At 42.5% G+C, this 25,961-nt stretch overlaps 1 protein-coding gene across 4 annotated transcripts in view; it reads left to right on the forward strand.

Moving 5' to 3' along the window:
- The window catches only part of TBC1D1 (TBC1 domain family member 1), a 218,348-nt gene extending 192,736 nt beyond the window's left edge, over window positions 1-25,612 (forward strand). For all 4 annotated transcript variants that reach the window (XM_063108168.1, XM_063108170.1, XM_063108169.1 and 1 more), the window contains 5 exons: window positions 1,057-1,301; window positions 4,668-4,827; window positions 11,946-12,115; window positions 19,804-19,977; window positions 23,737-25,612. In XM_063108168.1, the coding sequence (XP_062964238.1) occupies window positions 1,057-1,301; window positions 4,668-4,827; window positions 11,946-12,115; window positions 19,804-19,977; window positions 23,737-23,937 (950 nt within the window). In that variant the 3' untranslated portion in view covers window positions 23,938-25,612. The remainder of the gene's footprint in view (window positions 1-1,056; window positions 1,302-4,667; window positions 4,828-11,945; window positions 12,116-19,803; window positions 19,978-23,736) is intronic.
- Window positions 25,613-25,961: the final 349 nt, after the last annotated feature.

Below are 25,961 nucleotides of genomic sequence, written 5' to 3' on the forward strand. Positions count from 1 at the left end.
AGAAGTGAATACAGGACACGAAATCAGGAAAGTAGATAGGAGAGTTGCCATCCTCTTAAATTAAGTTCAGATAAACTAATCTGGATTGATTAAATGCTTTCTCATAAAGCTGAGGAAGAACACGTGAATGTATCCTCCTCCCTTTGCTAAGATCTAATAGTTACGGGGAACAATCAACACGTGGCCTGGAGGCACCTTCTGACCTAGCGAGGTCCCTGATTCTCACCTGGGTTTAAGCTTGGCCCTCACTGGCCTGGCTTGGGTTCCAGATGTTTCTTCTCTTAATCAATCACTTTTTTGTTCCCAGCAAACACACTTCCCCATCAGTCACATTCCCAAGGAAGGGAAGGGGGGATTTGACAGGTATCAGCCACAAAAACTTCGTAGGCAAAAGGAGTCTTTACACCTTATTTGAATACCAGCTTTTTATGAAGATAACCAGGATGTTGAGAGCTTTTTTAAAAAAAAACCATTTTCTGGAAGGTAACTATTTTGTGTAAAAGAGAATGCCTGCTTGCTCCTTAGTCTGTTTCAGAACACCAAAACACTGCCTGTGGTTTAAATGTACAGGAATATGCATGTCATGTGAAGCATTTGCAGGCAAGATATTGCAGTCTGAGAAAAGCTGATCTGCGGAGTGTCTGTAGCAAGGTGAGGCCTTTTGGCCACATTTTGATGATGCCGGGATAGGGTGGTTGTATAGACACTACAACTATCGTGTTCCTCTTGAGAACAGAAGTTACATTGAGAGGTTATGTTCTTTTTGTTTTAGATTGAAATCCAGATATTTGCAGGACCAAATTATTTCCACTAATTTCTTTCACCGGAACCACCATCCAAAATGACTATGAATAGTTTCTGATTTTTAATTGCAAACATTATTTCAGGAAAAACTGGCTGCCTTGTTTACAGAGCAGCAGTAGTGTTAAAGGCTATGTTCTGACCCAACTTCTAAAGATTTTTTTGCTTTAACCTGAATGAAGCACATTGGATTTCTGGTTCAGTAGGCTTTTTTTTTTTTTTTTTTTAAACAACTGATATGTATTCTTTTCACAGGGCGAACCTTTCCAACACATCCATACTTTTCTGCCCAGCTGGGAGCAGGGCAGCTGTCACTTTACAACATTTTGAAGGCCTACTCACTTCTAGACCAGGAAGTAGGCTATTGCCAAGGTCTCAGCTTTGTAGCAGGCATTTTGCTCCTTCATATGAGTGAAGAAGAGGCGTTTAAAATGCTCAAGTTTCTGATGTTTGACATGGGACTGCGAAAACAGTATCGGCCTGACATGATCATTTTACAGGTATAGAGCATTCCTTATGTCTTTAATAAAAGCAAATGCTAAAAAAGTTTATTATCCCTCTGCAGGTATACTCATATCTAAGGTGCTTTTCCACCTTCAGTTAACATTGTAATAGCTTTCATTGCTGATAACTTAGTCTGTGCAAGCTATTATTCCAAGTGCTTCATATGTACTTACTTCCATGATAACCCACGGGAAGACACCATTAATTGGCTCAGTTTGTAGATGGAAAACTAAGGCTCAAAGAAGCCTTAATTGGGCCAGGTCACACAGCTAGCCAGTGTCAGAGCTGGAGTTTAAATCCAGGCCTGTCTGGCTCCAGGGCCTTCCCCCTCGGACCCTTCATTAACCATTAGGCAGTCTATTTCCTACCTCCCAGCCTTGGCATCTGCTACTTCCTCTGCCAGGGACCCCTATCCCCACCTCTGTCATCCAGGGTTCAGCTCAAATATCACACCCTGGGAGAATCTCTTCCTGACCACCCTGGTGTTGTGTCTTCCCGCTTCTACCCTGGGCACACTGTGTCACATTATCCTGTCTCATTTCTTTTGCATGACATACTCCCTGCCTGAAATTACCTTTTTAAAAAAAATTTATTAGCATTTTCATTCTTACAAATCATGATATTTCTTTATGTCCTTTGCCCAACCTATCATTTCCCAAACCTCCTCCCTCCGTGCCTCCCCACCCCAATCTCTAGCATCCATAGAATTGCTCTCTCCTTTTGAAAGTTCATCTTACTGTTGTGGTCTTTTCTTTCTTTCCTTCATTCCATCCTTCTTCCCTCCTTCTCTCCTCCCCACCTCTTACTTCTTTCCTAGCAGCCAGTTATGAGTGAGAATATGAGGTGTTTCTGTTTCTTTGTCTGGCTTATTGCACTTAATTTTCTACAGACTCATCCATGTTGCTGCAAATGGCAGAATTTCATTCTTTTTTATGGCTGCATAGTATTCCATTGTGAATATATACCACATTTTCTTTATCCAGTCATCTGTTGATGGACACTTAGGTTGGTTCCATATTTTGGCTATTATAAATAGAGCTGCTGGACCTGTACCTCTCACCGCATACCAAAAGCAACTCAAAATGGATTAAAGACTTAATTTTATGGCTTTAGGTCTTATATTTACTAAAGGAAAATATAGGGGAAACACTTCAGGTAATAGGACTGGGCAAAGACTTTATAAATAAGACCCCAAAAGCACAAGCAACAAAAGAAAAAAATAAATAAATGGGATTATATCAAACTAAAAAGCTTCTGCACAGCAAAGGAAACAATGAGCAGAGTGGAAAGACAACCTACGAGATGGGATAAAATATTTGCAAACTACACATTCGACAAAGGATTAATATCCAGAATATTCAAAGAACTCAAACAATTATACAGTAAAAAAAAATTTTTTTTCAGTAAAAATGAGCAAAGGAGATGAATAGACATTTTTCAAAGGAAAACATACAAATGGCCAACAGGTACATGAAAAAATGCTCAGCATCACTAGTCATCAGAGAAATGCAAATCAACCACAATGAGATATCATCCCATCCCAGTTAGACTGGCCATTATTAAAAAGACCAAGAAAAACAAATGCTGGCAAGGATACGGGGAAAGGAGAACTCTTCCACACTGTTGGTAGGACTATAAATTAGCACAACCATTATGGAAAACAGTATGGAGGCTCCTCAGACAACTACAGATAGAGCTACCATATGATCCAGCAATCCCACTACTGGGTATATATCCAAAGAAATGGAGATCATTAGGTTGAAGGGATACCTGTACTCGCATGTGCATTGCAGGTCTATTTACAATAGCCAAAATATGAAATTATCTTTTTACTTATTCATTTTCTTATTTATTTTCTGACTTTCCTTAGCATATAAGCTTCATGGGAGAGGAGGGATTTTTCCAGTCTTGGAGCTTTGTCCCTAGTTTCTAGAACAGTGCCTGGGATGAAGTAGGCACCCAGTTAGTGTTTGCAGAATGAACAAGTTTATCAAAAGAAAACCAAACATAGCAGTGTGCTTCAGGTGCCACGTGCTGCTTATTTCTGCCTTTCAGAGGTGGGGAGAACTCTTGATTTTCCTTTAGGAATATTCCTAAATGTTGCCTAAAATGTTGGAGCATGTGTTTATATGTTTATTTATCAGTAAGATACTGTTAATTTCAGAGCCTTAGAAAATATCCTTGGAAAGGATACACTGGAGCCAAAGACTTTGAGAGCACCATATTATGTGATTAAAAATCCTTTCACCTCAGCCTGTGAATATGAAGCACATGAGCATAATCGTATAAAAGGAAGCCGTTTCATTCACTGACAATCTGACCCATGTAGCACTGGCCACACATACAGTCAGGTTCTTCCTGCTTCCCTCCATTATCTTTAATGTATGGGCAACTGTCATCAGGGAGTAGAATTTTGGGGTTTTATATAATTTAGTGTAACACATGACTCTTTTTGGACCGGTGGCCTTGGTTGAGTAGACCCTTAGATACAGCGGAGCCACAGCTGGAACTTAAGAGGATTATGTTGTCCTAGCCTCTGAAAACAGTTTTGCACACCTCCCCACCCGTTTGCGCAGTACATATCCAACTTGTAGAATCAGTATGATTCTGATCCTCTCTAGGTTATTGTTTCTCTAGGCTCTGGCCATGGGATGCTCAAATCTGAGCTGGTTCTAGGGCCTCTGTGAGCCTTGAGACTCACTGTGGGGCTACTAGGGATTGGAGTAAGCTTCTTGCCAGAACCATATTATGCTGAAGAGGGAACCCTTGGAGTTGGAGTTCAGCTTTGGTTGGAAGGTTATTTTCTTTATCTTAAGATAAACACTTCTTATTTTAACTTGCCCAGTATTTATTTCATATGTTATTAACCTAAGGAAATTATACTTGTCCTGCCTGTTGAGTAATTATGGGGGTCTAGAAGGGGTTTTCTAAGTGAGCATGTACGATAAACTTCTATGGAATCATAATATGCCCTCAGTTCACTCTTAGCAGAGAGTCTGCCTTTTTATTTCTAATTCTCCTGGGTTTGAGTTTTGCTGAGAATGTGTACTTGTAGGAGAATTTATGAGATGTTTGCACAAGACAGATGTTTGGTTTCTCTGAGCCAAGGAACACAAGGGAACAATAAAAAGGAAGTGGTAGGAGGAGAAGACCCAACATTAGTGTTCTGGGCCTGCACCCAGCCAGTGCCTCAATGCAGCAGGCACCCAGGAAGTATTTGGATGAATGGAGCTGAGATACAAGCCAAAAAGAATGTTCAAAGTTCTAATAATTCTGCTCTCACACCCTGCAAACAGGATGAATAACTTCATGCATATAGCAGATATCTAATTCTCAACACTTGTCTGCATCTATCCCTGTAGATCCAGATGTACCAGCTCTCAAGGCTTCTCCACGATTACCACCGAGACCTCTATGATCATCTGGAGGAGCATGAAATCGGCCCCAGCCTCTATGCTGCCCCCTGGTTTCTCACTGTGTTTGCCTCACAGTTCCCACTGGGATTTGTAGCCAGAGTCTTTGGTGAGCATTTGTAAATCTGTTTGCCAGAACCAGCCTTTTCCTGTGAGACTAGAAACACTTATTGTCACTCCGTGGTGATTCTTCTTCTTTTTATTCCTGTATCTCTTACAAGAACAGGGTGTTGTTTAATATTCTAAGTTTAGTCACGGTTGGGTTTTATGGCTCTCAAGTCCTGCTAACCTCTGATAATCATGCGCTTCCTTTGATGCCTTCATCTTGTGGGATTTAGATCAGATTCACCCACCACCAGCTCTCCCTGGAGCAAATGCTTTGAAGACCTGGCCGAAGAGCCCCAGGCCTATATTCATATTTCTCATGGATCACCTTCCTCAAGTTCTCTGGCTTGTGACTCTGTTGACTGATAGCTCCTTAAAACTCTGACTGGCGGCTGCTGGGGTGCTGCTCTCTCCAGAGTCCCTTTGCATCTCCTCTTTCCCTTCCTCTTCTTCCCTTAACTTTGGCTCTTCATTTTCTCTGAAGTCACTCTCTTGAGACCAGTATCAGGACTTGGAGCGACACCTCTGTGGGAATGGCTCACTGTTGCCTCCTCAGCCTTGACACCTGCCTCCTGTTCCCAGGTGTCACACCATTCCCACTGTAACCTTTGGGTGTTCCCATATAAAACCATCCCCTATTTGATTGATGTACTTTTTGAGACCATCGTCTCTGTCAGAGTTAAGTAGGTGCTCACATGCAGAGTCTCAAAACTGCCTTGAGATGGCAGGGATAGGAGGATGGCTGTCCTCTAGGAGATCAGGAACCCAATGAAATATTGTGAGCACAGTCCCTTCTTGTACAGTTCACTCTATTTCAAAATGAAAGTAATATTTTTGACAATTCAGGTTTTTTTAATCATGAAGGAGGAGGTTACTAAAAAATTAATAGTTATCACATATCATGTGTTTTTAACTGTCATTTATGGTCAGTCACTTGATAGCTTAAAAACATGTACTCATACTTTTTAAGTGTTTTTAGAATTAGCATCTTGAAGGGAATGTTCAAAAACATTGAAAGTGTACTACTTTAGACATATTTTGGGTAGACATCGTTTATACCCAAATTCTGGAAATATAAATGAGCATTGACTCTTCTTCTCTACTCTCCTTCCCCCTAGAGTACTAGATTTTATTATTGTTCACTTCTGTCCACGAGAACCTTTAAAGAATTTCCCATTTGGCTTTATGAGAAGAATCCATATTCTTAAAATATTCACTACCTCTACCCCCTTTTGTATAACTATCTCTCAAATTTTTATTTTCTGCCCTGAAAAAAAATTATTAGAATAAAACAGATACAAAAAACTATCTTCTGGATAAATAAGTAGCTGGTGAGATTTTATGAAGTTTTAAAAAAAGATAACTAAAAGCCTCAAAATTGTATGCTTAGTTTACTAACAAAAAAGTTATAGAAACTATAAGATCTCTAGCTATAGGCTTCAGTCTTTCTTGCCAATAACTTCTGTGTTTTTTACTTTTCTTACCCTGGAAATTAAAAGAAAATTATTAGTCCACCTTATTTATGTTTTCTTCTAATTCTTTAACTATGTCTTTCATGCAGAGTCATGGAGGGAGGAGGATTGAAAGGAGGGGGAGGTAGTGCTGTCTGTTAAAGGTCTGAAAACAGCTCAGGCATCAAATTACATGGTTCCTGAAGAAAATTCTGCCAAAGGGGGCTGGGCTGACCACAGACTCACATTCTACCAAGGGGGGTGGAGGGTCCGAGTGGGTCATCACTGAGTCACCACTGCCCTGGGGCCACAGGCACCCAAACTGCTGCTGCAGAGAGTTCTGGGGCTCTAGAAGAAATTTTCCTTAGGCTGCATGAGTGGGTAAAAGGCATTAAAAAACAAACTCTGCTTTGGGAATGACAGTGCTTCTATAACAGAATTTGGAGCCCTGTAAAGCTCATTCTGTGATGACTTCACAAATAAAAGCTGAAGCCAGTAGAGGCAAGGTATTTTTCTCTCTATTATGTAGACAGTGATGGGTCTTCGAGGTTCTTATACATTAAGCATAAAGATGCCAGTGTCTACACAATTCTTGGATCCCACAGACCCCTGCTGTACTAAGTGGGTTCCTGTCCACCTGTGTAAGAGCTCCACAGATTATAGGCAGGAAGTGGGATCTCGAAGCAGCACTGTGTTGTGATATCACTTTGCAAAAACTGCTGAGGTTTTTTGTGTTGTGTTTTGTTTTGTTTGCATCTCATCTTTTAGGACTTAAAAACAAACTTCGTAGGCTCCACAGTAAAGATCGGTTTTTAAAAAACATTTCTGTGCTTAGCATTGGTGACTTACTGAACCATGTTTGTTTAGCTCCATGGTGGTAGATAGCTTAGTTTTAAATTCCAGAGCCTGCCATTCAGAGGTAGTCTTGTTTTGGCCTGGGTCCCATTGCATTATAAGCCTTTAAGCCTGGATAAATCCTAAAAACAAATGGACCTTTGCTGACTATTCACTATTTTATATGTGAGTAAAAGATTCTTAGCTTGCATCAGCATAGCTCATACATTAATTTTAATAGATTACTTCAAGTTAAGTGTATGCTACCTGGAGGGGCAGTGCCATTGACATCTGTGCCTTAACCTTTACGTGGTCACCACGCTGTACTGAAATGTCAGCCCTTCTTTCTGGTGTCACAGAATGTAGAATAGCCTCCTCCTATATTTTTCTAATTTGGGTGTAGCAGGGCCCTGGGAGAGATGCTTGCTCTGTTCATCTGTTGATCACATCTCCCTTTGGGGAAAAAATCTGCAAACAGGACCTGGCTTGCTCCTGATGGAGGAGGTGGCGGGGGGGGGGGCGGCGGCGATGCCAGGTGCTTGATGTTTTCCTGTAGGATGTGCTGCCAAGTAGATGAGTGAGGAGGTGTAAAAACTAAGGTTTTGGCAAAAAACCCCACAGAAACCACCTGTTATATAGTGAAGGCTTCAGAGAGCGTTTAAAATGAAAATAGACTGGGGAAACAAGATTGTTTATATGGCCAGGAAGCTGTCCAGCTGTTCAGGTAACATGATGCAGTGGTGAGGAAATGAGTTTTTGGTTTGTGCTGTTGGTCTGCGCAGCACCATTTCGGCCTCCACTGCCCCTTCCACCTGTTGCTGATAGGAATGAGGGAGGCCGCTACTGAAGGATTGCCTTTTCCCAGGAGAGAGTTAGGGGGAAGGATTGCCCTTGGCAAAGACTTAAAAAGGGCTGGAAAAGAGATGCAGTCTGAATTCGCATAGGAACAAAAAATAAGAAAAATTAAAAAATAAATAAATTTGCATAGGAGAATTGCACTTTCAGATCATGGGGAGTTTCAGGTAGAGTGCTAATACACGGTAACACAATAACAGGGCTCCTGAAATGTCTCAAAAGGGAAATAGTTATTTGTGGTGTTCTTAGCGAATAGTGTGCAAAGTGGTGGAATCAGCTGAATTTAAGATTCCCTCCATTTCCTGCCTGATAAAACCCTTTGCCTGTTTCTAGGTAGCTTGAACAGGAGAAGAAAGGGAAGAGGCAGAAAGTTCTATTGAGAGGAAGCAGGCTACAGAGTTGTGAGCCAGGCTGCTGCAGTGCCACTGGGGTAACTCTAGCAGTTCACTTCTTTTACAGTCGTTTCCAAATGCAGGACATTAGCTCAGTTTTCCAAGGAGAATTATTGTTTTGTTTTAATTTCAGAATGCAAAGGTGTAAGGATTGGAAGATGGGCAAAATAAAATAGTTGGGTTTATAGTTAACATTTTTCTTTACTACTATTTAAAAATTGCATTTAAGTTTTAAATTTCCAGAGGGAGAAAAAAGTACAAATTGTTTGAAGGATGTAAGTATTGCCCCTAACTGTTGTCAGACAAATTTAGGAGCCCCTATGTCCCAAGCAAAACTTTGAGGGGGGTCCTTCCTTCAACCCTTCAAGCACATTCTTTCATTGTATACCCAAATGAGCTCCTTATTCAAGACTTCCCCAAGCCAACAGAAGCTTCTGGGGCTGAGCTTTCCTGGGCCTCACTAGCGCAGATGACCCGCTGGCTTGTCCTCAGAAGGCGAGACACTTAGAATGGGAGGAGTGGTGACGGGTGGCATCCCTTGCTCTGGCAGCATGCGTTTGTGTGTCTGTGGCAGGAATCAGCATAATCTCCTCACAAGGTCGTTTTTCTGTGTCTCAACCTAACTAGCCCCTGCAGGCATCAGACCCATCACCTGGATCTCATTAACAGCATCTCCTTACCAATGCACTGACCTACTCAGAAAAAAGGAACAGAAAGTGTTCAGTGACTCCCTGCTGCACTCTGGGTCAAGTGTGAATTGCTTGGCCAGGGCAGAAGGCCCTTGGTGAGCGAGCCCCGCCTCCCCCACTGTTTGCCCCACCACCTGCCCAACATAGCCAGGGCTCTTGCCTTACCAAGCAGTTCTCAGGCTCCTGCACAGGACGTGGTTCTTTCACACCTCTCTGCATTTGCACCCTCTTTTCCTTCTGCTCATGGTTTTGTTTCCTGATTTCTCACCTAGCAAATTTCTATTGGTTCTTCAAGAACTCATGTTTCCTTGGACTTTTTCCTCCTCCTTTGTTCTCTTACCACCCTGGGCATAACTCTACCAAACCGATACTTGTTGGTGCCTCTGCGGTTTGTTCTTTGTGCTTTCTTGATGGCTTAATCCCCAGTGCCTAATACAGTGCCTGGCACTTATTAGATGCTTAGTGAATAAATGAATGCCTGTTAAGTTAGAAGAAACATCTCAGCCGATGAGAAGAGTGCTGTTAAAGTGTTGGGAATGGCATTAGGAAAGAACATTTCTTTTTCATTACATTAAATGCAGACCCAATGAAATAAACATGTCTAGGTTATCTTTTGTTTTGCTTTTTTTACATACCAATGTAGAGATTTTTTTAAAAACCACACACATCTCCAAATTGCCTTTTTTCTTCATACAATCCAGGAAAGTCTTAGTTTGGAATTATAGGAAGCACTTTGCTAAGTTGACTACCAAAATCCTAAAGGATTAAAACTCAAAAGACCCATGCTAACCTAAAAAGACCACTGATACTAATTGCATATTTGATTATGCTCATAAAAGTTTCCCAGTAATTTTTTTTAATTGGCTTAAATGTGGTACTTTAATTTTAAGCTACTTGTTCCTCAGAGGCTTAAGATACCAAGCTATAGAAAATCATTGGTCTGGTAGTGAAATCCTTTCCTCAGGATCCCTGCAAAAAAGTCTGGATTTTTATTCTGAAAGATGTCATCAATTTTTGTTCAGCTAGAAATGTTCATATATTGAAAGGAAGTCTTACTCTCTCTAAACCGCTGAAGCTTCAAATTTGCTTTATCATTTTGTTTTTGGAAGTGTCATTTCTGTTTAAAAATACATCTTCTAGTACTATTTTATATCTTTTTATTTTCTGTAGTGGTGAATTATATGGGTAGATCGTATACTTTTAAGCCAGACATTTCACAGGAATATTCTGCCATGGCACTGCCTTGAGACATGTAATACTTCTCCTGAGAAGGTCAAATTTCAAAGATACAATCAGTTCTGTAATTTATCTTCCCAGCTTCAACAGCTAAACCTATGAAGGAAGCAAGGGATCAGTCCTTTTTAGTGTCGTGGGGCCACCCTACACCATTAGCAGTTGTGATTCTTGTGGAAACAGTGTGGGCCCTGAGCTGTGTGGGAGATGCAGGCTGAGCAGGACTCAGTGCTGAGGGTTGCATCTAGCCCAGGGGCACCAGCTCAACTCACATGGAGAAGGGCTTTGTGAAGGTCATAAAGATTCTCGAGCGTTAACCTGGCCAGCAGGCACCTAGCTCTATCATTTCTCCTTTCTTTGTTGAGAAACCACCGTGACTCAGTTTCCCATTTGCATGGCAGTATCCAGCCTTTGCTTCTTTGTTAACTAGCTTTTAAATATTATCACACTAGTGCTGATAACACCAAGGTCAAGGGATTCCTATACTGGGCCAGCCGCCCCAGTGAATGAATGAATGTTACTAAACCACTAAGAGAGAGGCCATGCTGCGGATTCTTTCCCTCACCTGCTTTTGTTTTCCTTGATTTGATGAAATTTACAACTTCTTTTTCTCTTCCATTATCCTGCAGTCAAAAAAAGAGAAATATTGACAGTTGCCTCTACTTTCTTATTCCAGTTATTGGGTAACTTGCCTGAATTTAGTCACTCAGTAGTTAGTTACTGTGGTTGTGCATTAGCCTCAGGATAAGTGACTCTTTTCCAATGGCTTCAACTCTACGAAGAAGGGAGAGAAGGGCTGGGCTTGCTGCTTAGACAGTTGCCTGAGCTGCTTGCCACTATGTAAAAGCAGTGTAGGAACTGCTAACATTTGCCAGTCATCCTAAGGTAAAAATATGGCAAGAACTAGAAAGTAACCTTGAGAAAGTTTTTGAACTCCTTAGAGGGAAAGCTATTTTTTACTCCATTTTTATGTTAAAATTCAGTATACTTGTATTTAATAATGTACTTTTGCAGTTGTGCAGATGTCTTACACTTTGTAGTGATCTTTTAATTCTATCCTTTATTTCAAAACAGAAAACAGAGGCCATTTTTCACTTATTTTATCTTAATTTCTGATGCTGTATCTATAAAAATCTTAAAGTTTTACCCATAAAAACGTATGTTTTAGTAACTCCTTTAAAATCCAGAGCAATCCTGGAAAAATAGACTAATAAAAACTTTTCTTTTGGGCCGAGCCGTGGCGCACTTGGGAGAGGGCGGCGCTGGGAGCGCAGCGACGCTCCCGCCGCGGGTTCGGATCCTATATAGGACCGGCCGGTTCACTCCCTGGCTGAGTGCCGGCCACGAAAAAGGGGAAAAAAAAAAAAAACTTTTCTTTTTCTTTCTCAATTTAACTTTTAAAGTATGTTTGAATTTAATTTATTTTCAGGGTAAAAAAAAGATTTATCTGAACCTGTGACAAAGTCTGTTTATCTATTATTTTTATTATTTGCGGTATTGCCTTGACAACCTTATCTGAAATATCAGGCTCTCAAAAAAGAAATAGAGTTTGTAATTTGGGGTTATGTTTTCCACCCTCCTGCTCCATGATGTGTGGAAAAGGAAATGGAATGGTATTTCTTCAGAAACTGGTCTGTTTTAACTTTCTGCATTTCTGTGTTTTCTCAGATATGATCTTTCTTCAGGGATCTGAGGTCATATTTAAAGTGGCTTTAAGTCTGTTGGGAAGCCATAAACCCTTGATTCTGCAGCATGAAAACCTAGAAACCATAGTCGACTTTATAAAAAACACACTACCCAACTTGGGCCTGGTACAAATGGAAAAGACGATCAATCAGGTATGATGCCACCCAAACTTTACAAACACTTCAGCAATCCTGGATGTGGAGAAACCGAACTTGCTTTTGAGCAGGAGCTGTTTCCTACTACTTTGTGTTCTAAACAGCATCTTGCATGATGCCTGGCATGAAGGCGGTACATGTGTGGTGAATGATTAGATGTGTGTCTGAGTGTGTGTGTTGTGTCGTGGTGAAACGCCACAGTGGCAGTGTTTGGGTGTAACTAGCACAAGTTAACAGTAGATTCTTAATGTAAGTGGCTTCAGCTCCAGTCGTTTGTTCTTCTGAAACAGATACATGTATACAAAGTAGGCTTTGGTAAAATGAGTGCTTTGATAATTTTCTGAATAGTACTAATTGGAATTTTCTAAAAATAACTGTTTGATAACCAAGTTGTGGTAGGGAGCATATATTGTATGAATTCGTTCTGTGATGTGGTTTTTTACAGATTCAGCTCCATGTCTGTCGTCTCAGCCCCTCTCGTTTCCATGTACAGTAGAACCATTACTCTCTGAAATGTGGGAGGTTGAGAGGTGAAGTTAGCTGGGAATTAGACCAGATGGTGAATGGTCCGGGCTGGGCGTGGGAGCAGATTTTGATTCTGTGTAAGGAAGAATCTTGCGGTAATGATTGCTGGTGATGAAGGGCTGAGCTGCATAGCAGAGGGGGAGGTCGCCATCAGAAGTGCCCAGGGGCTGGGTATCTGAGAGGGCACTGCTAGAGTCAGCAGTCAGGCTCCGCAAGCCTGGAACCTGCTCCAGATATAATGAAAACACAGAGCAATTGGGTAAAAATAAATAGTGAAATAAAGCTATTTTTAAAAATCCTTATTCTGGGGATTTCTGATAGTCCAAGAGGAACCTGCTGAGTCCAGAATACAGTGCTTGAGATTGTCATTTGCTGCTACATCCGAGGTGGTAAATGCAGAAGACAACGCACGCCTGGCCTGGAAAGGGAGGGGTTTCACACCAATTATTGCTTTGGATCTCTGATTGCACACTGCATACCCCACTGCAAAAGAGGAGGTCTTTTCTGTGCTGCCCCTATCTTTGGTGAACTGATAGGCTATGCAACTCTTTGTATTTTACTTCCCTGGCACGTTGCTCTCTGTACGGTTAGCTTTGGCTTGTTGAGTCCTTACTTTTGCCAGGTTCTGTGAGAATCTATGTAGGCGTATACACATGATCTCATTCAATCATGACTCTGTTCCTGAGAGGATATCAAGTGCTGCAAAGTGGTAAGGTGGGCTTCAAACTCAGGTGTCTCTGGGGGTTAATTGTAGAGTTTTTCTGTATTTTACCTGCATCCTAATACTGAATTTTCCAACCTTTGGTTCTTTCATTTATGGTATTTATATTCATTTATTCCCTTCTTATAGCTTTTGTTGCATAGACATATGTTTTATAGCTGCTGGGGCAACCTCAGAGAGCCTTGGTTACCTAGACTGAAACCTGCATCAAGTGAATGCCCAACTCTTACCCTGCCCCTGGCTCAAAGGCAGGCTGGCCCCGATGGACATTCAGATTACCTCCTGGGTCTTGAGCCCCAGAAAAAATTCCTTTTTCTCCCCTTTTCTGTAAAGAGTAAATATTTATTGAGAGTACATAGTATGCCTGGTATGCATCAGGTGTGCTTTAAATGTTGGAAGAGTAGAAATGGATATGATGTAGAAAGAGCAGTTTTGTGTGTATGCCTGATTTGTTTCAGGCAACTGTTTTGGATTTGGCATTTATTATTCCATTGACTCTTTAACAACTCTGGGACATGGTATTTATAATCCCCATGTCTATAGATGAGGAAACAGGGCACAGAGAGAAATATGCTCAGTACCCTATATATAAGGTGGCAGGGCCTCTGGGAGCTGGGCCATGGGGTGGCTGAGTGCTACTGTGGGAGTCGAGGTCATTGAGATCAGCTGGACCTAAAAGAATGAGCTAAGACATGGGTCGGCAAATGTTTTCTGTAGAAGGCCAGATAGTAAGTATGAGCGTACTTCAAAAAGTTTGTGGAAAAATGGATTTAAAAGACAAGAAAAATCTTTCCATGAACTTTTTGAAGATCCCTTTTATTTTAGGCTTTGTGGGATATAAGATGTTTGTTCCAACTACTCAACTCTGCCCCTGCACTGCAAGAGCCACAGGCAGTATATAAAGGGACAAAGTGGCTGTGTTGCAGTACACGTTATTTATATAAACACAGTGGACAGGTTCAGTCTTCTGGCTGTTGTTTGCTGAGAGCTGAGCTAAAAGATCACAGCATATGCTAAGGCACAGGAGTGAGAGAACAGAGCAAGTCTAGGTAACTAATGTATTCAGCATTTTGGGGGGGGGGGTCCTATGGGTGTAAGGAGCACAAAATCTACATTTGGAGTCAAGGGTTTCATTCCAACAGTCTTGACAGAAAACGTACAACTCCAGGCAGCTCTCTGCCCTCTTTCCCTCCTGTGTTTCTATCTGGAACTTGACATCTGAATGCTGTCTATCCGACTTTGCTCTCTCGCTGTCTCTTCTCCCTTCCCTTCCACAGGGCACTCTACTGTTGAGTCCCACTCAGCAGGCCTCAGGTGCAGCATGCTTCCTGTGCAGCCCTAGAAGACCCCCAGGCCTGAATCTGGGAGGCCCACAGGGAGAAGCAACAGGTGCAGTCATTGCACATGAGGGAGCACACTGCCCCTGTTTGCGGAGGGGCTGGCAGTGGGGGGAGCCTGGGCAGTCCTCTGCGGTAGGCATGGCTCCGTTTCACTAAACATCCTCCCTATAGATGGTCTCAGCTTGAGTGACTGGGACACAGCCTGGATCCTAGAACAGAGAGAAAGTGGCCAAAGACAGGGCCCTGGAGCTCTGGCTCAATGTGGACAGGCTGGGAGCAGCCACGGAGGGCATTTCCAACGTTGACAGAGCCCAGGGCAGAAGGACAAAGGTCTCTGAAGCCTCTGTGCTAGTTCCTCAGTATGACTTTGTGCTAACCAAGGTAGCTGTAGGCTGAATGTAAACCATAAAAGTCTTCTGACCCAAGAAGAAGGGAAGCTCTGGGAATATTGTAATGAAGGGAAAGAGCTCAATGTTGTGCTCTTGTCACAGTGAGTGCTGTGTGACTAGGAGGCTTCAGTTCAGTGTGAGGAGGAAAGACAGACTTGAAGGGCAGCTTTGGGAGGCAGTGCAATAGCCTATTCTCAGCATCCGTTAGGCTCTATTCAAAGTGTGGCCCTGGACAGGTGTGGTCATCATATCATGTAGGAACTTGTCAGAAACGCAGAATCTGGGACCCCACCTCAGACGTGCTGAACCAGAATCTGCATTTTTTTTTTTTTTTTTTTTTTTTGACTGGTAAGGGGTTCGTAACCCTTGGCTTGGTGTTGTCTCCACCACGCTCAGACAATGAGCGCACTGGCCTTCCCTATATAGGATCCAAACCCACAGCCTTGGTGCCACCAGCACCACACACTCCCGAGTATGCCACGGGGCTGGCCCCAGAATCTGCATTTTAATAAGATCCCCAGGGGACTCACATACACACATTTGAAAAGTTCTTTGGTGGGCAACTTTATTAAAAACACTCTAGACAACTCCCTGTTCTAGTTGAGCTTGTAGGATAGAAACCAGAATCTTAACAATGTTCCTGTGTTCAGAAGATGCTCTTCAAAATCAATGGCAAGGCTGCCTCTTCTCCCCTTGATGGGGAGCCCTCACTTCTTGGTCAGTTAGCACTATTGAAAATGTGTAGTTTTGTAAAAGAACAATAAATGTCATCCCAAGAGGGTGGGGTATGGTGGGGAGAAGTATTTTACCACTGGTGTTGTTTAGAATTGCTCACATGTGGTGATAATAAAACGCAGACCAACTTTTAGTGGGTGGATTTTACTATTATTTTTTGAATCCCCACAGACAGTGCACCCTCTTGTTGCTGATACCTAGGCAGACTTCTCCCACTGTCCAGTCCCTGGTATGCCACTGAGACCAGCAGACTGAGTGGCAGACTGTAGGGGTTAGGAAGGTGGAAAGTTTGTGGTTAGTGTTACAAACCTCAGAGTTAATGGCTTTATTATACAGTGTCCACGGACTGCGAGAGGAACACTGAGTTTCCAGTTGCAAATGAGCCAGGTATGTAACCGGACGATTCACCGAAGAAGAGAGCCATCTAGTAAACAGATACCTGGCACAGTATTTACCTTCGTGTATAATTTGAATTTATGTACCATGTAATGCTTTACCTATTAGATTAACAAAATGACACTTTTTAATGCCAGTACCCGATGCAAAGGGTACACTGTACCTTTCACATTAGCGTGCTGCTGATAGCATTGTACATTGATTACTCCCACTTGGGAAGCAATTTGGTGATATATATCACAAGCCTGTAAGCTATTCATACCCTTTGGCTCAGTAATTCCACTTCTTGAAATATATCCTTAGGAAATAATCCAAAATATGCAAAAAGCCATATGTACGAGGATATTCTCTTAGAGTTGTCATTTATAATAACAAAAACTTGGAAGTAATTAGATGTTCAACGCTTGATGGATGGGTTGATATGATTATGATATGTTAAGCTGGTAGAATACCATGAAGACATTTATAATTATGGTTATGAAAAATATGTAGAAATGTGGAAAAACTCTTATGATATAATGTTAACTGGAAAAAGTGGGATAGGAAATTTTATGTTGGTTATGTTTACAACTATGAAGACGTGCTTATAGAAAAAAGATGAAAACAAGTATAACAAGATGATGGAAGTCGTACTGGTAATTTTTATTTTTCAAGCTTCCTATAATATAGCTTTATTGCTTCAATAACTTTAAAAATGGGTAGCTTATCTTTTTGGCAAAACAAAAATATGAAAATAATTCCTACTTTGCCATGCAGAAAAGATGTTCCCTTTCCTTCACTAAAATTCTGAAAATTACTTGAAAACCTTGGAGAAACTAAGAGCCAGGATGATGGGAATGCACTAGATCCCCAGTAATTACGACTATAGTGGAATCGTTCTGAACTGGACCAGGAAGATTAGAGGGGAAAGATTAGCCCCTTGCAGAGGGGCTGTGCATCTTGCAGCTTTGTGGAGAGACCAGCGCTCAGGGAATGGCTTAGGCAGGACTCGGCCAAGGCCGGGCACTCATGCCTCTCTCCGTGCACATGGAGAAAGGGAGGTTATCCAGCCTCATGAGCACAGGCAAGAAATGAAAACACCTCAAAGTGTACCTTGCTTTCCCATCAACGTGCAGTTTTTAACATTCCTCCTTTTTGCTCATTGATTGTGTTCTCTGAGGCAGCATACCATAAGGTCAGGATTTATTGTTAGGTCTTCTCTTTCTTTGGCTAAGAACTGGCACTGGCAGCGGGTCACTTATGCCTTCTGGATGTGCAGGGACAGGGCCCCTCCTCCCACCCCTCCTGTCTTCTGCCCTTCTCCAAGTAATTGGACCAAGAACTGAAAGCATTGTTCAGGGACTGGAGTGTTCCTTTTGCCACCAGCCACATACTGCCATGGTTTGGGATATATTCCAGGGCATAACTGCAAAATCAAGGGCTGTTGAGTGTTTTGGCAGTCAGGAGATAAAGATGCAATTAAGCAGAGACGTTTGTGACCCAGAATGGTTCCCAGGGATTAATGGAGGCCTGGGAGAGTTTACAGCTTTGGGCACAGCTAAGAGCCATTAACCTTAAGAGCTCATCAATGTGTATAAAAGGCGCAGAGGTTTTATCCGTAGGTTTTTCAGGTTAGGACATCATTTAAAAATACATCTTTGTGGAAGAAAGAAAGTGATTGTGTGTCTGACATTTATTCAACACCATATTTATAATTACATACTAGTGCCACAGCAATCTGTTTTAGTGTTTGTGGCTTTTACTCTGTTTGAACTATTCAGAAATCCCATGATGTGGCATCCATTGTAGTTTTGCTGAGGCATGAGGCTGAAATGTGAGGGTTTTGTGACAGGTGTGTGGAAACAGATCCCTTAGCTAAGGGCGCATGTACTCAACTTGCCGGGCGTGTGCTGGGAACTTCGTGAGTTGTCTCATTGAATTCTCAGCCATGCTGGGAGGAAGGTGGGGGTAGCCTCGTGCTGGAGGCTGGCCACTGAGGCTGGGAGAGGGTAAGTAACTTGTTCAAGGTCATTCAGAGTTGCCAGCAGAGCCCCGATTTCAGGGCTAACTCAAAGCCTCTGAGTCAGCTACCGTGACCGTAAAATGGAGACGATAATCCTGCTGACCTCACAGTCACTCTGAGGGACAAAAGAAAATCAGTTTAATACATTCATAAACTGGCCGCTCTCTCCCTCTCCCTCTCCGTCCCTCTCTCTCTCTTTCTCTTCTCTCTCTCTCTCTCTCTCTCTCTCTCTCTCTCTCTCTCTCTCTCTCACACACACACACACACACACACACACACACACACACGCAGAAATAATGCAGTTTAGTTTTTAGGCATAGAATGACTTTTATGCCTACTTAGTATTATCCACTAAATTAAATTGAAAACCAGGAAGCTTAAAAATTCATGTCAAGGAAAAGAAAATAAGATTGTTAGGAATGCTGAGAAAATAAACATGGTTTTTGAAAACTGATTTCAGAGAAGAAAGGCTAGTGTGAATACTGATAGGGTGCCATCAGGGGAAACTGGTTTTTTATTGCTTTTTAACTATGTTGGAGTTTTTTTTTTTTTTCCTTCAGGAAACACAGTAGAGAAGCAGTTTCTGCTCTTGTAATGTCTAACTTCATTCTCTGAATGTGTCTTCTGATCTAGCAGGCTTTATTTTTTAAGGTGGTCCCAGCTTGATTGCGTTTTCAGATCTACCAGATATGATTTGGGGCTTCACCCCTGTGCTGAGAGGCCCCGGCTCCTAGGGTTGTCCCGTAGAAACAGTGCGAAAGAAGGGAGGTACCCTGGGCAGCAGCTCAGTCTGCCTTCTGACACCCCCTTCACCCTGCCTTGATCAAGCCATGTGGCTTCCTTACCAAGAGAAAGTCAGACATGAAGGCTTGAGTCACTTGTGCACTTGGGGGCTGTTTTCACATGTGTGGTTTTCGTCACTGTTGTGGAAAGGAGGACAATGCAGGCATCGTTTCGTATTCACTCATCTGCGTGGGTGACTTTTGGGTTTTGGCTCATTTCTGCATATCTGTGTGCAAAGGAGGGTTTTTAGTAAGTAGTTCCATTACTTGGCTGTTTTCTAACTCTGAAAACCCAATTGAACTATAATTAAACTTTGACTTGGTGACTGTGCAAATAGGGCTATGACTCCTTTGTTTTGTTTTTTCTTCTTTTAACCCATAGTTGATGTATCTAGCCTAATAGAATTCTCAAAGAAAAAAAAAAATGAGTTAAATAAGAACCAAAAATAAATTTTTGTAAGTCTTTTGAAAAATGGGGTGGTTTGGCTTTTGGAAGATGAGTATCAGAAACCTGTACTTACTGTTACCATGGAATTATTTCTAGATGTTTCATATTTCCTTTCTTCCCAAGTAAAATGATTACCTTCTCGGTGTAGGGTTTTTCTTATTTATCACTTCTAGTGCCAGGCATAGTGCTAAGCATAGAGGAGGTGCTTGGTGGATGCCCATTGACGTGATCATGTGTGCATGCGTTTGTGTGCGTGTGCATACGTTTGTGTGCGTGTGCATGCGTTTGTGTGCGTGTGCATGATTTTTCTCATTTTCAGTGCTTGATGACTTTTCTCTATGTAACAGGTATTTGAGATGGACATCGCTAAACAATTACAAGCTTATGAAGTTGAGTACCATGTGCTTCAGGAAGAACTTATCGATTCCTCTCCTCTCAGTGACAACCAAAGAATGGATAAATTAGAGAAAACCAACAGCAGCTTACGTAAACAGAACCTTGACCTCCTTGAACAATTGCAGGTAGAGTATATTTATAAAGCAGCTTCCTGAACCACAACTATATAGTAGTTCATTAACTCACCAAAGGCAACAGCAGACTGGGTTTTCCCATGACCGGAAGACCTTTTTCACCCTGATCTGTTTATAGTTGGGATCAAAGGTATCCTAGGAGAATTGGTCCTTTTATTAAGGAGCAGACAAATTATCCTTTACTAAGGTCAGACAGTCCTGTAGCTTTCTGAGAGGCTGTTTCCGCGCTTACCCTTTTAGGAGACAGGCCCAGAGATGAACTTGGGTTCAGGATGCTGTGGCACTATAGGCTGAATGCCAGCAATTGTGCTTTGAGTAACAATGAGAGAATCAAGAGCTTTAGCTTTCATGAGTGAAAGTTGCCAGGTCCATGCAGGGGAACTGAGAGAGGAAAGTGACACAGAAATCTACCTAACAAACCAGAGCATATGGTCATTATTTGTGAGTCTTTGGTGCAGATACAAAGATTTGATTAATGAAGGTCACAGTTCTCCCTTCTAGAAACTTCCATTTTGACATAGATAAATGCAGGTGAGGGCATGCAGAGGGAAGGCCATACAGATGGTGTATGCACGAGGGTGGGGTACAGCAAGCGCCGAGGTGCAGTCCAGGGACCCGGCCTTGCCAGGTCCAGTGTTGCCCCGCCTGCTCGCTCCCCCACACTGTCCCCCAGGCAAACTGCTGACCCACCCTGTCCTGATGCCGTCATCTGTGTGAGGAAGTCCAAAAGAACACCTACCTGCATAGTGTGGCTCCTTTGTCAATCAAATGACATAAAGTAACCATACATTCTGCTTTTTTAATGTCACAGTAATGCTGACAGTGTTAAGGAATTGTTTTGAAAGTGACTTAAAAAATTGTTTTTGAGTTGCTGTGGAGAAAAATATCTTATACATTTTTCCTCCAAAATATATATTTTATGCAGCTCCTGGGCTGTCCTTAGAATAAGCTTTCCGTCCTGATCTAAGCCTCTGATTTTTCTCCATAGAGAGTTGCGGCTTTTCAGATGCAAGCTTGGCAATGATGTGAGAAAGGCCAGCATTTGACAGCACCACACTCTTCCAAGTGAGCTACAGGCTGGCCCCTAAAGGCCAGCATTTGAGAGCCTAATAAATCAACCCTTGTCTGAAATGCATTCCTCTCAGCAGGCGTTTATCCCAGTAGTTCCTGGTAGATGTTTCCTACAGAGCAACAGAGACAAAGGCTTTCCCTACCCAGTCCCAACTTCTTTTTTCCTCTAAGATTGAAATGCCCTAACTGAAAATGTGCCTGTATACAGTTTCCCCTAGAAGTCTCAGCTGTAACATGAAGTCTCAAGGGGACAAAGAGCCTTATCTGGCCTATAAAGGCACACAGTGTAGGTGGTCATTTTAAATGGCTTCCAAGCCACCAGTGGGTCCCTGAAATATAACATGACAGAAACACTTCAAACAAAGCTTACTTCTGTATTTGAAACATTTGGCTTGTTAAGATAGGCAGAACTCAGATAAAAAGTTTGTTTTACTGGGCTCATGCCCATGTGGTCTTGTGGGGGTTTTTTTTGGTGATGGAGGGTAGAAAGCAGTTTTATGCTGTTTTTGTGATAATGTACCCCTTTTGTGAAGACTGGGAATTGTGAAAAACTACTCGGATACCAACATTCCTCAAGAAAGGCATCAAATGGTAATTAGTAATAGATGTTCTCCCTGGAATGGTCTCTCTCTTGACCAAGTGGTTCTGCCCTTCTGACGGGATCATTCAGAACTACAGGTTATGTCAAGCCACCAGGATCAACTGAGTCCTTGCTGTGCTGGGTGCTGGGGGCCACCGAGATGAGTAGGACACTGCAGCTCCCAAAGAGGTGGGATAGGGATTGTGATGTGTTAGCTGGTAGGTGTTTGGATATAGTTTTCCCATTATTGTCTGTGAGAATCATGTCTCTTTTTTGTATGATTGTCAGAGGCCTTCCAAGGATAGGTGTTCAATACAATAATGAATGTACATAAACCTTTTTTTTTTTAACCTTAGTTTCAAAATTGACATATTTTCTAGCTTTGTTCTGTTCATAGAGTTGTTAGACACAACAAAGTCCCATTTATTTTCTTATTAAAACACATGAGAACATTGTCTAGAAGCTGAAGATCAAACTATTTCACCTGTTTGGTCCAGCAGTACGTGAGATGATTGCATGTGATAGCAAATAATGATGCATGCAGACTTTTCATACTAATCAGCTACGAGTCACTGAATGCCCACCCTGAGCCAGGTGCTGTGGGAAGCCAGACCATGGGGAATGTAAGATGTGCTTTCTTCCATGAAAGAGCTTCAGTCTATTGAGGAGACCTGATGCTCATGCAAAATAATTTGACCATGCAAATTAATTCACTGCTAACTAAGCAGCGTGGTACACCTTGGAATGCAGTGGGACTTCAAAATGGTGACGTAGAGGCTGACGTTGGGTAGGATTTTGAGGACCAGAGAGAACTGCTGGAGATACACACCAAGCATGACCACCCCTGCTGAGTAAGCTGACAGACTAAGGATCTCTGTCCTTTTTTCTTTTATCTTGAGTGTTCTGGTGGCACAACCAGAGCTAGGCTTTGAGTCATAAGTCATCTGTCTGACACAAGTGTTGTCTTCTTCAACAAACTGTTTTCTTTGTTTTGAAAATGAGAGAAAAATAGAAGTATCATTTCTCCCACCTAAAATAAACGGAGGCCTATAAAAGGCTGGACTGGATTAATGAGGTAGAGCAGCGCCTTACTGGCCCAGTGACCAGAGCGCTCCATCATGCAGCTATGAACTGAGAAATAGGCCAGGAAGGCCTCCAGGGTATCATCATAAATGTTGGAGTTTCTGCAGTTTTCTCAGGGAACCCTCAACTTCACTAGAGCTGACACACTGATTGCCTGGGAAGCCTGCCTTAGTGGATTAGAGAGAGAGGGGACAGTTGCTAGAGAGAAGCACCTGGAAGATCTACTTAACTGGCATTGATTGTGTGCTGGGTGCTGAGGATAGAAAGTGAGTGAGAGCCTCATTCCTCCTCTGTAGAGTGGGTGTGAGGGTACTGCTCATCTCTGTGGGTAGTGCTGACCAGGCAGCAAGACAGTGCACGTAAACCTTCAGCAGGATGCTTGGCTTTTCTAAGCACTCCACGCATGTTCTGGGGAAGTGCTTATGTTTCTTGACATGGTGATGTGTTTTTACTCAAAGGAAAATAAAAAGAATCGTATTAGAAAGCTGTTATTACTTGGGCCTTCACATAGAAAAATTTTGGCTGCTTGTCAGTCCAAAATCATCTTGTGCATATAGTTATATGTATTAGCCAAAACAGGCCAGGCTGCACTCCAGAAATAATTGAAGCCCCAAGTTTCAGTGGCTTTGCACGATAGAAGTCTGTGTTCCTGATCTCCACCTCTTTTCCCTGAAGCGTTCTTTGGCCATATCAGAGCTGTCCTCCCTGTGGTAGTGACTAGGGTTTGGAATTCCTTCCATTCTGTGATGCCACCATTTTAACATCTGGTTTGCAGAGTAGCCACAGCAGGAGAAGAAAATGCTAGAGGGTCTCAGGGTGTTTTTTTAGCCTACCTGCAAGGGAAGCTGGGGAATGTCTTCCTTTGCGGCCAGAACTGATAATAAACCAGAGATTCATTTCTGCCAAAATAGGACTCTGAAGTGCTCCCAAGTCTGGACAGCCAAGTGTGTAGTACAGAGGCTCTCTCCTATGTAATCACAGGCAGTCACATTCTCCTTTCTTCTTTCATTCTCCAGGTGGCAAATGGTAGGATCCAAAGCCTTGAAGCCACAGTCCAGAAGCTCCTGACCAGCGAAAGCAAGCTGAAGCAGGCCGCCCTCGCTTTAGAGCTGGAGCGGTCAACCCTGCTGCAGACGGTCGAGGAGCTGCGGAGGCAGACTGCAGAGCTGAGCCCATGGGAGCCTGCCTGCACACAGCCCAGGCCTACAGGCGACTGATAGCTCCAGAGGAGAGACTGCAACACATCCCCATACTGTCCAGGCCTTAACTGAGAGAGACAGAAGATCCTGGAGGGAGAGAGGGAGGCGTGAAGCGTGCTTCTCAGGGAGGAGACTGACTTGCCAGCGTGCAGATTCTTATGAACTCAGACCTGCAATTCAGGGGGCAAATATCCCAGTGTTTTTGTTGTTTTAGGTTCTAATCCATCCCTTTTTCAGTTCTGAGTACTGTACTCGGTAGCTTTAGATGGCATGGACATGAATAAATGCACCTTTGTTTCCTTGTTGTTTCCTTTTTCAATGTCACAGTATTTGTAAAGAGCATTCATAATACTGTGGAATTTCAGAAGATGGAAGGGTTTGCAATGGTTCCTCAGGCAAAGGCATGGGTCCATCATTCTTCCAAAGGATTTGTGTGACAACACTCTTACTGGCAGTGTCACTGGCAAGGTGCAGCTGGCACTTGTCCACTCTTGTTATGGTAAGATAACCACTGGGAAGGATTTAAATTGGACATATTGATCACTACCAAGTGACTTTGATCACTATCCTTGGTATTTAAGGATAGTATTTAAGGAAGTTTTTCTTTAAAAAAAACAAAAACAAAAAATTTCCATACATTTTTGCCTGTTCTCTAAGCATAACTGATTAAAGTCATGGTAGATAAATGTTTTATGTGCAAATTACCATTTTTCAGACTCTCCCAGGTGTTGCTACGATGTGACTTGCAATTGTGGGGTCTGAGATATTTCTTCGTGATAATTTCTTATTCATATTCAAGTCATGTATTTATTTTTGCCTGTTGTATGATGTAATGCAGCTGTGTGTCCCTTTGAGTATCAACCCTTTGGAAATTTGCTTTCTTGTAGAAGGAACAGGGCACATCAAGATTTTCAGGGGTGCCCAAGAATCTGGGACTTTCAAAAACAGATCAGACTGAAATTGCCATCAGATGTATGGTAGCTGACAGCAGTTTTTCAGAGGTGGGATGTGTGTTTTGAACACAACTCACAATCCAGCATCTCCCTCCCTCAGGTGATGGGGACTCTGTGCCTTCAGCAAGCAAAACGCTGCTTACAGTTGCCCGGGTTCAGCTGGTCACTGTGTAAGACCTCTCTAGTGTGCTCTTGGGACGGGTTTTGGGTTTTTTTTTTTCCTTTCTTCAAAGGATTGGTTTAGAGAAGACCTGCAGGCACAGGTCACTTCCTTGAGAGCAGAATAATTTCTGGTCTTTACTTTATAATCATAAGCACCTCTATTCCCTAGGAGTTAATTTGACTCTTGATGGTGGGGTGTCTTGGAAGCCTGGGCTGAAAGGAGGGATTTCCATAATTGGAGTTATTATCAGTCTTCCCTGGTCATTTCAAAAGGAGACCAAAGTGCCTCCCCCAGTGCCTAAACAGTTGGGTGGCATTTGGGACTCTCTCCTGTTCCCTGGGCCAGAGTGTAGCGGTTCTCGTCACAAACCAAGATAAGGTGGGTAGCCTTATCCTGAATGGCTCCACCAGATTAACTTAACGGAGTTAACATTGAAGGCTTCTTTCCCCATCATATTTTACTGTTTGAATGTTTAATAATGTTGAATTTTGGATATCTTATTACTGTGACACAAAAACATTGACTCTGCATTAAGTAAGAAACAAGAAAGCAATAAAACAATCCGTGCCCACCTTTTTATGGTGTTTGTTTTTGTTTTTTAATTTCAGGTTTTGGGTTTTCAGTCCAGGAATAGAGGGGTGCATCATGCACACCTAGGGTCTAAGTGTGAGTGTTACCTAACCTTCAGTGACATCACTCTCCAGTGATGTTGGTGTCTGTTTCCAGTCTTATTCCCCACGTTTGCTGTGCTGTACCGCCTCAACACGGTGTGAGTATTAGCTCCATCCGAGGAGGCCAGCTCCATCCATTATACCATGGACGAGTGCCATTATGAGATCGCACTGGGCACAGGACTGTGGACAGGTCCTGTGGATGTAGGATGGACACAATGACTTAGCAAGGGGAAGAAAGCTACATGGAGGCAA

Source organism: Cynocephalus volans, chromosome 9 (genome assembly GCF_027409185.1).
Source record: "Cynocephalus volans isolate mCynVol1 chromosome 9, mCynVol1.pri, whole genome shotgun sequence".
Taxonomy (NCBI): domain Eukaryota; kingdom Metazoa; phylum Chordata; class Mammalia; order Dermoptera; family Cynocephalidae; genus Cynocephalus; species Cynocephalus volans.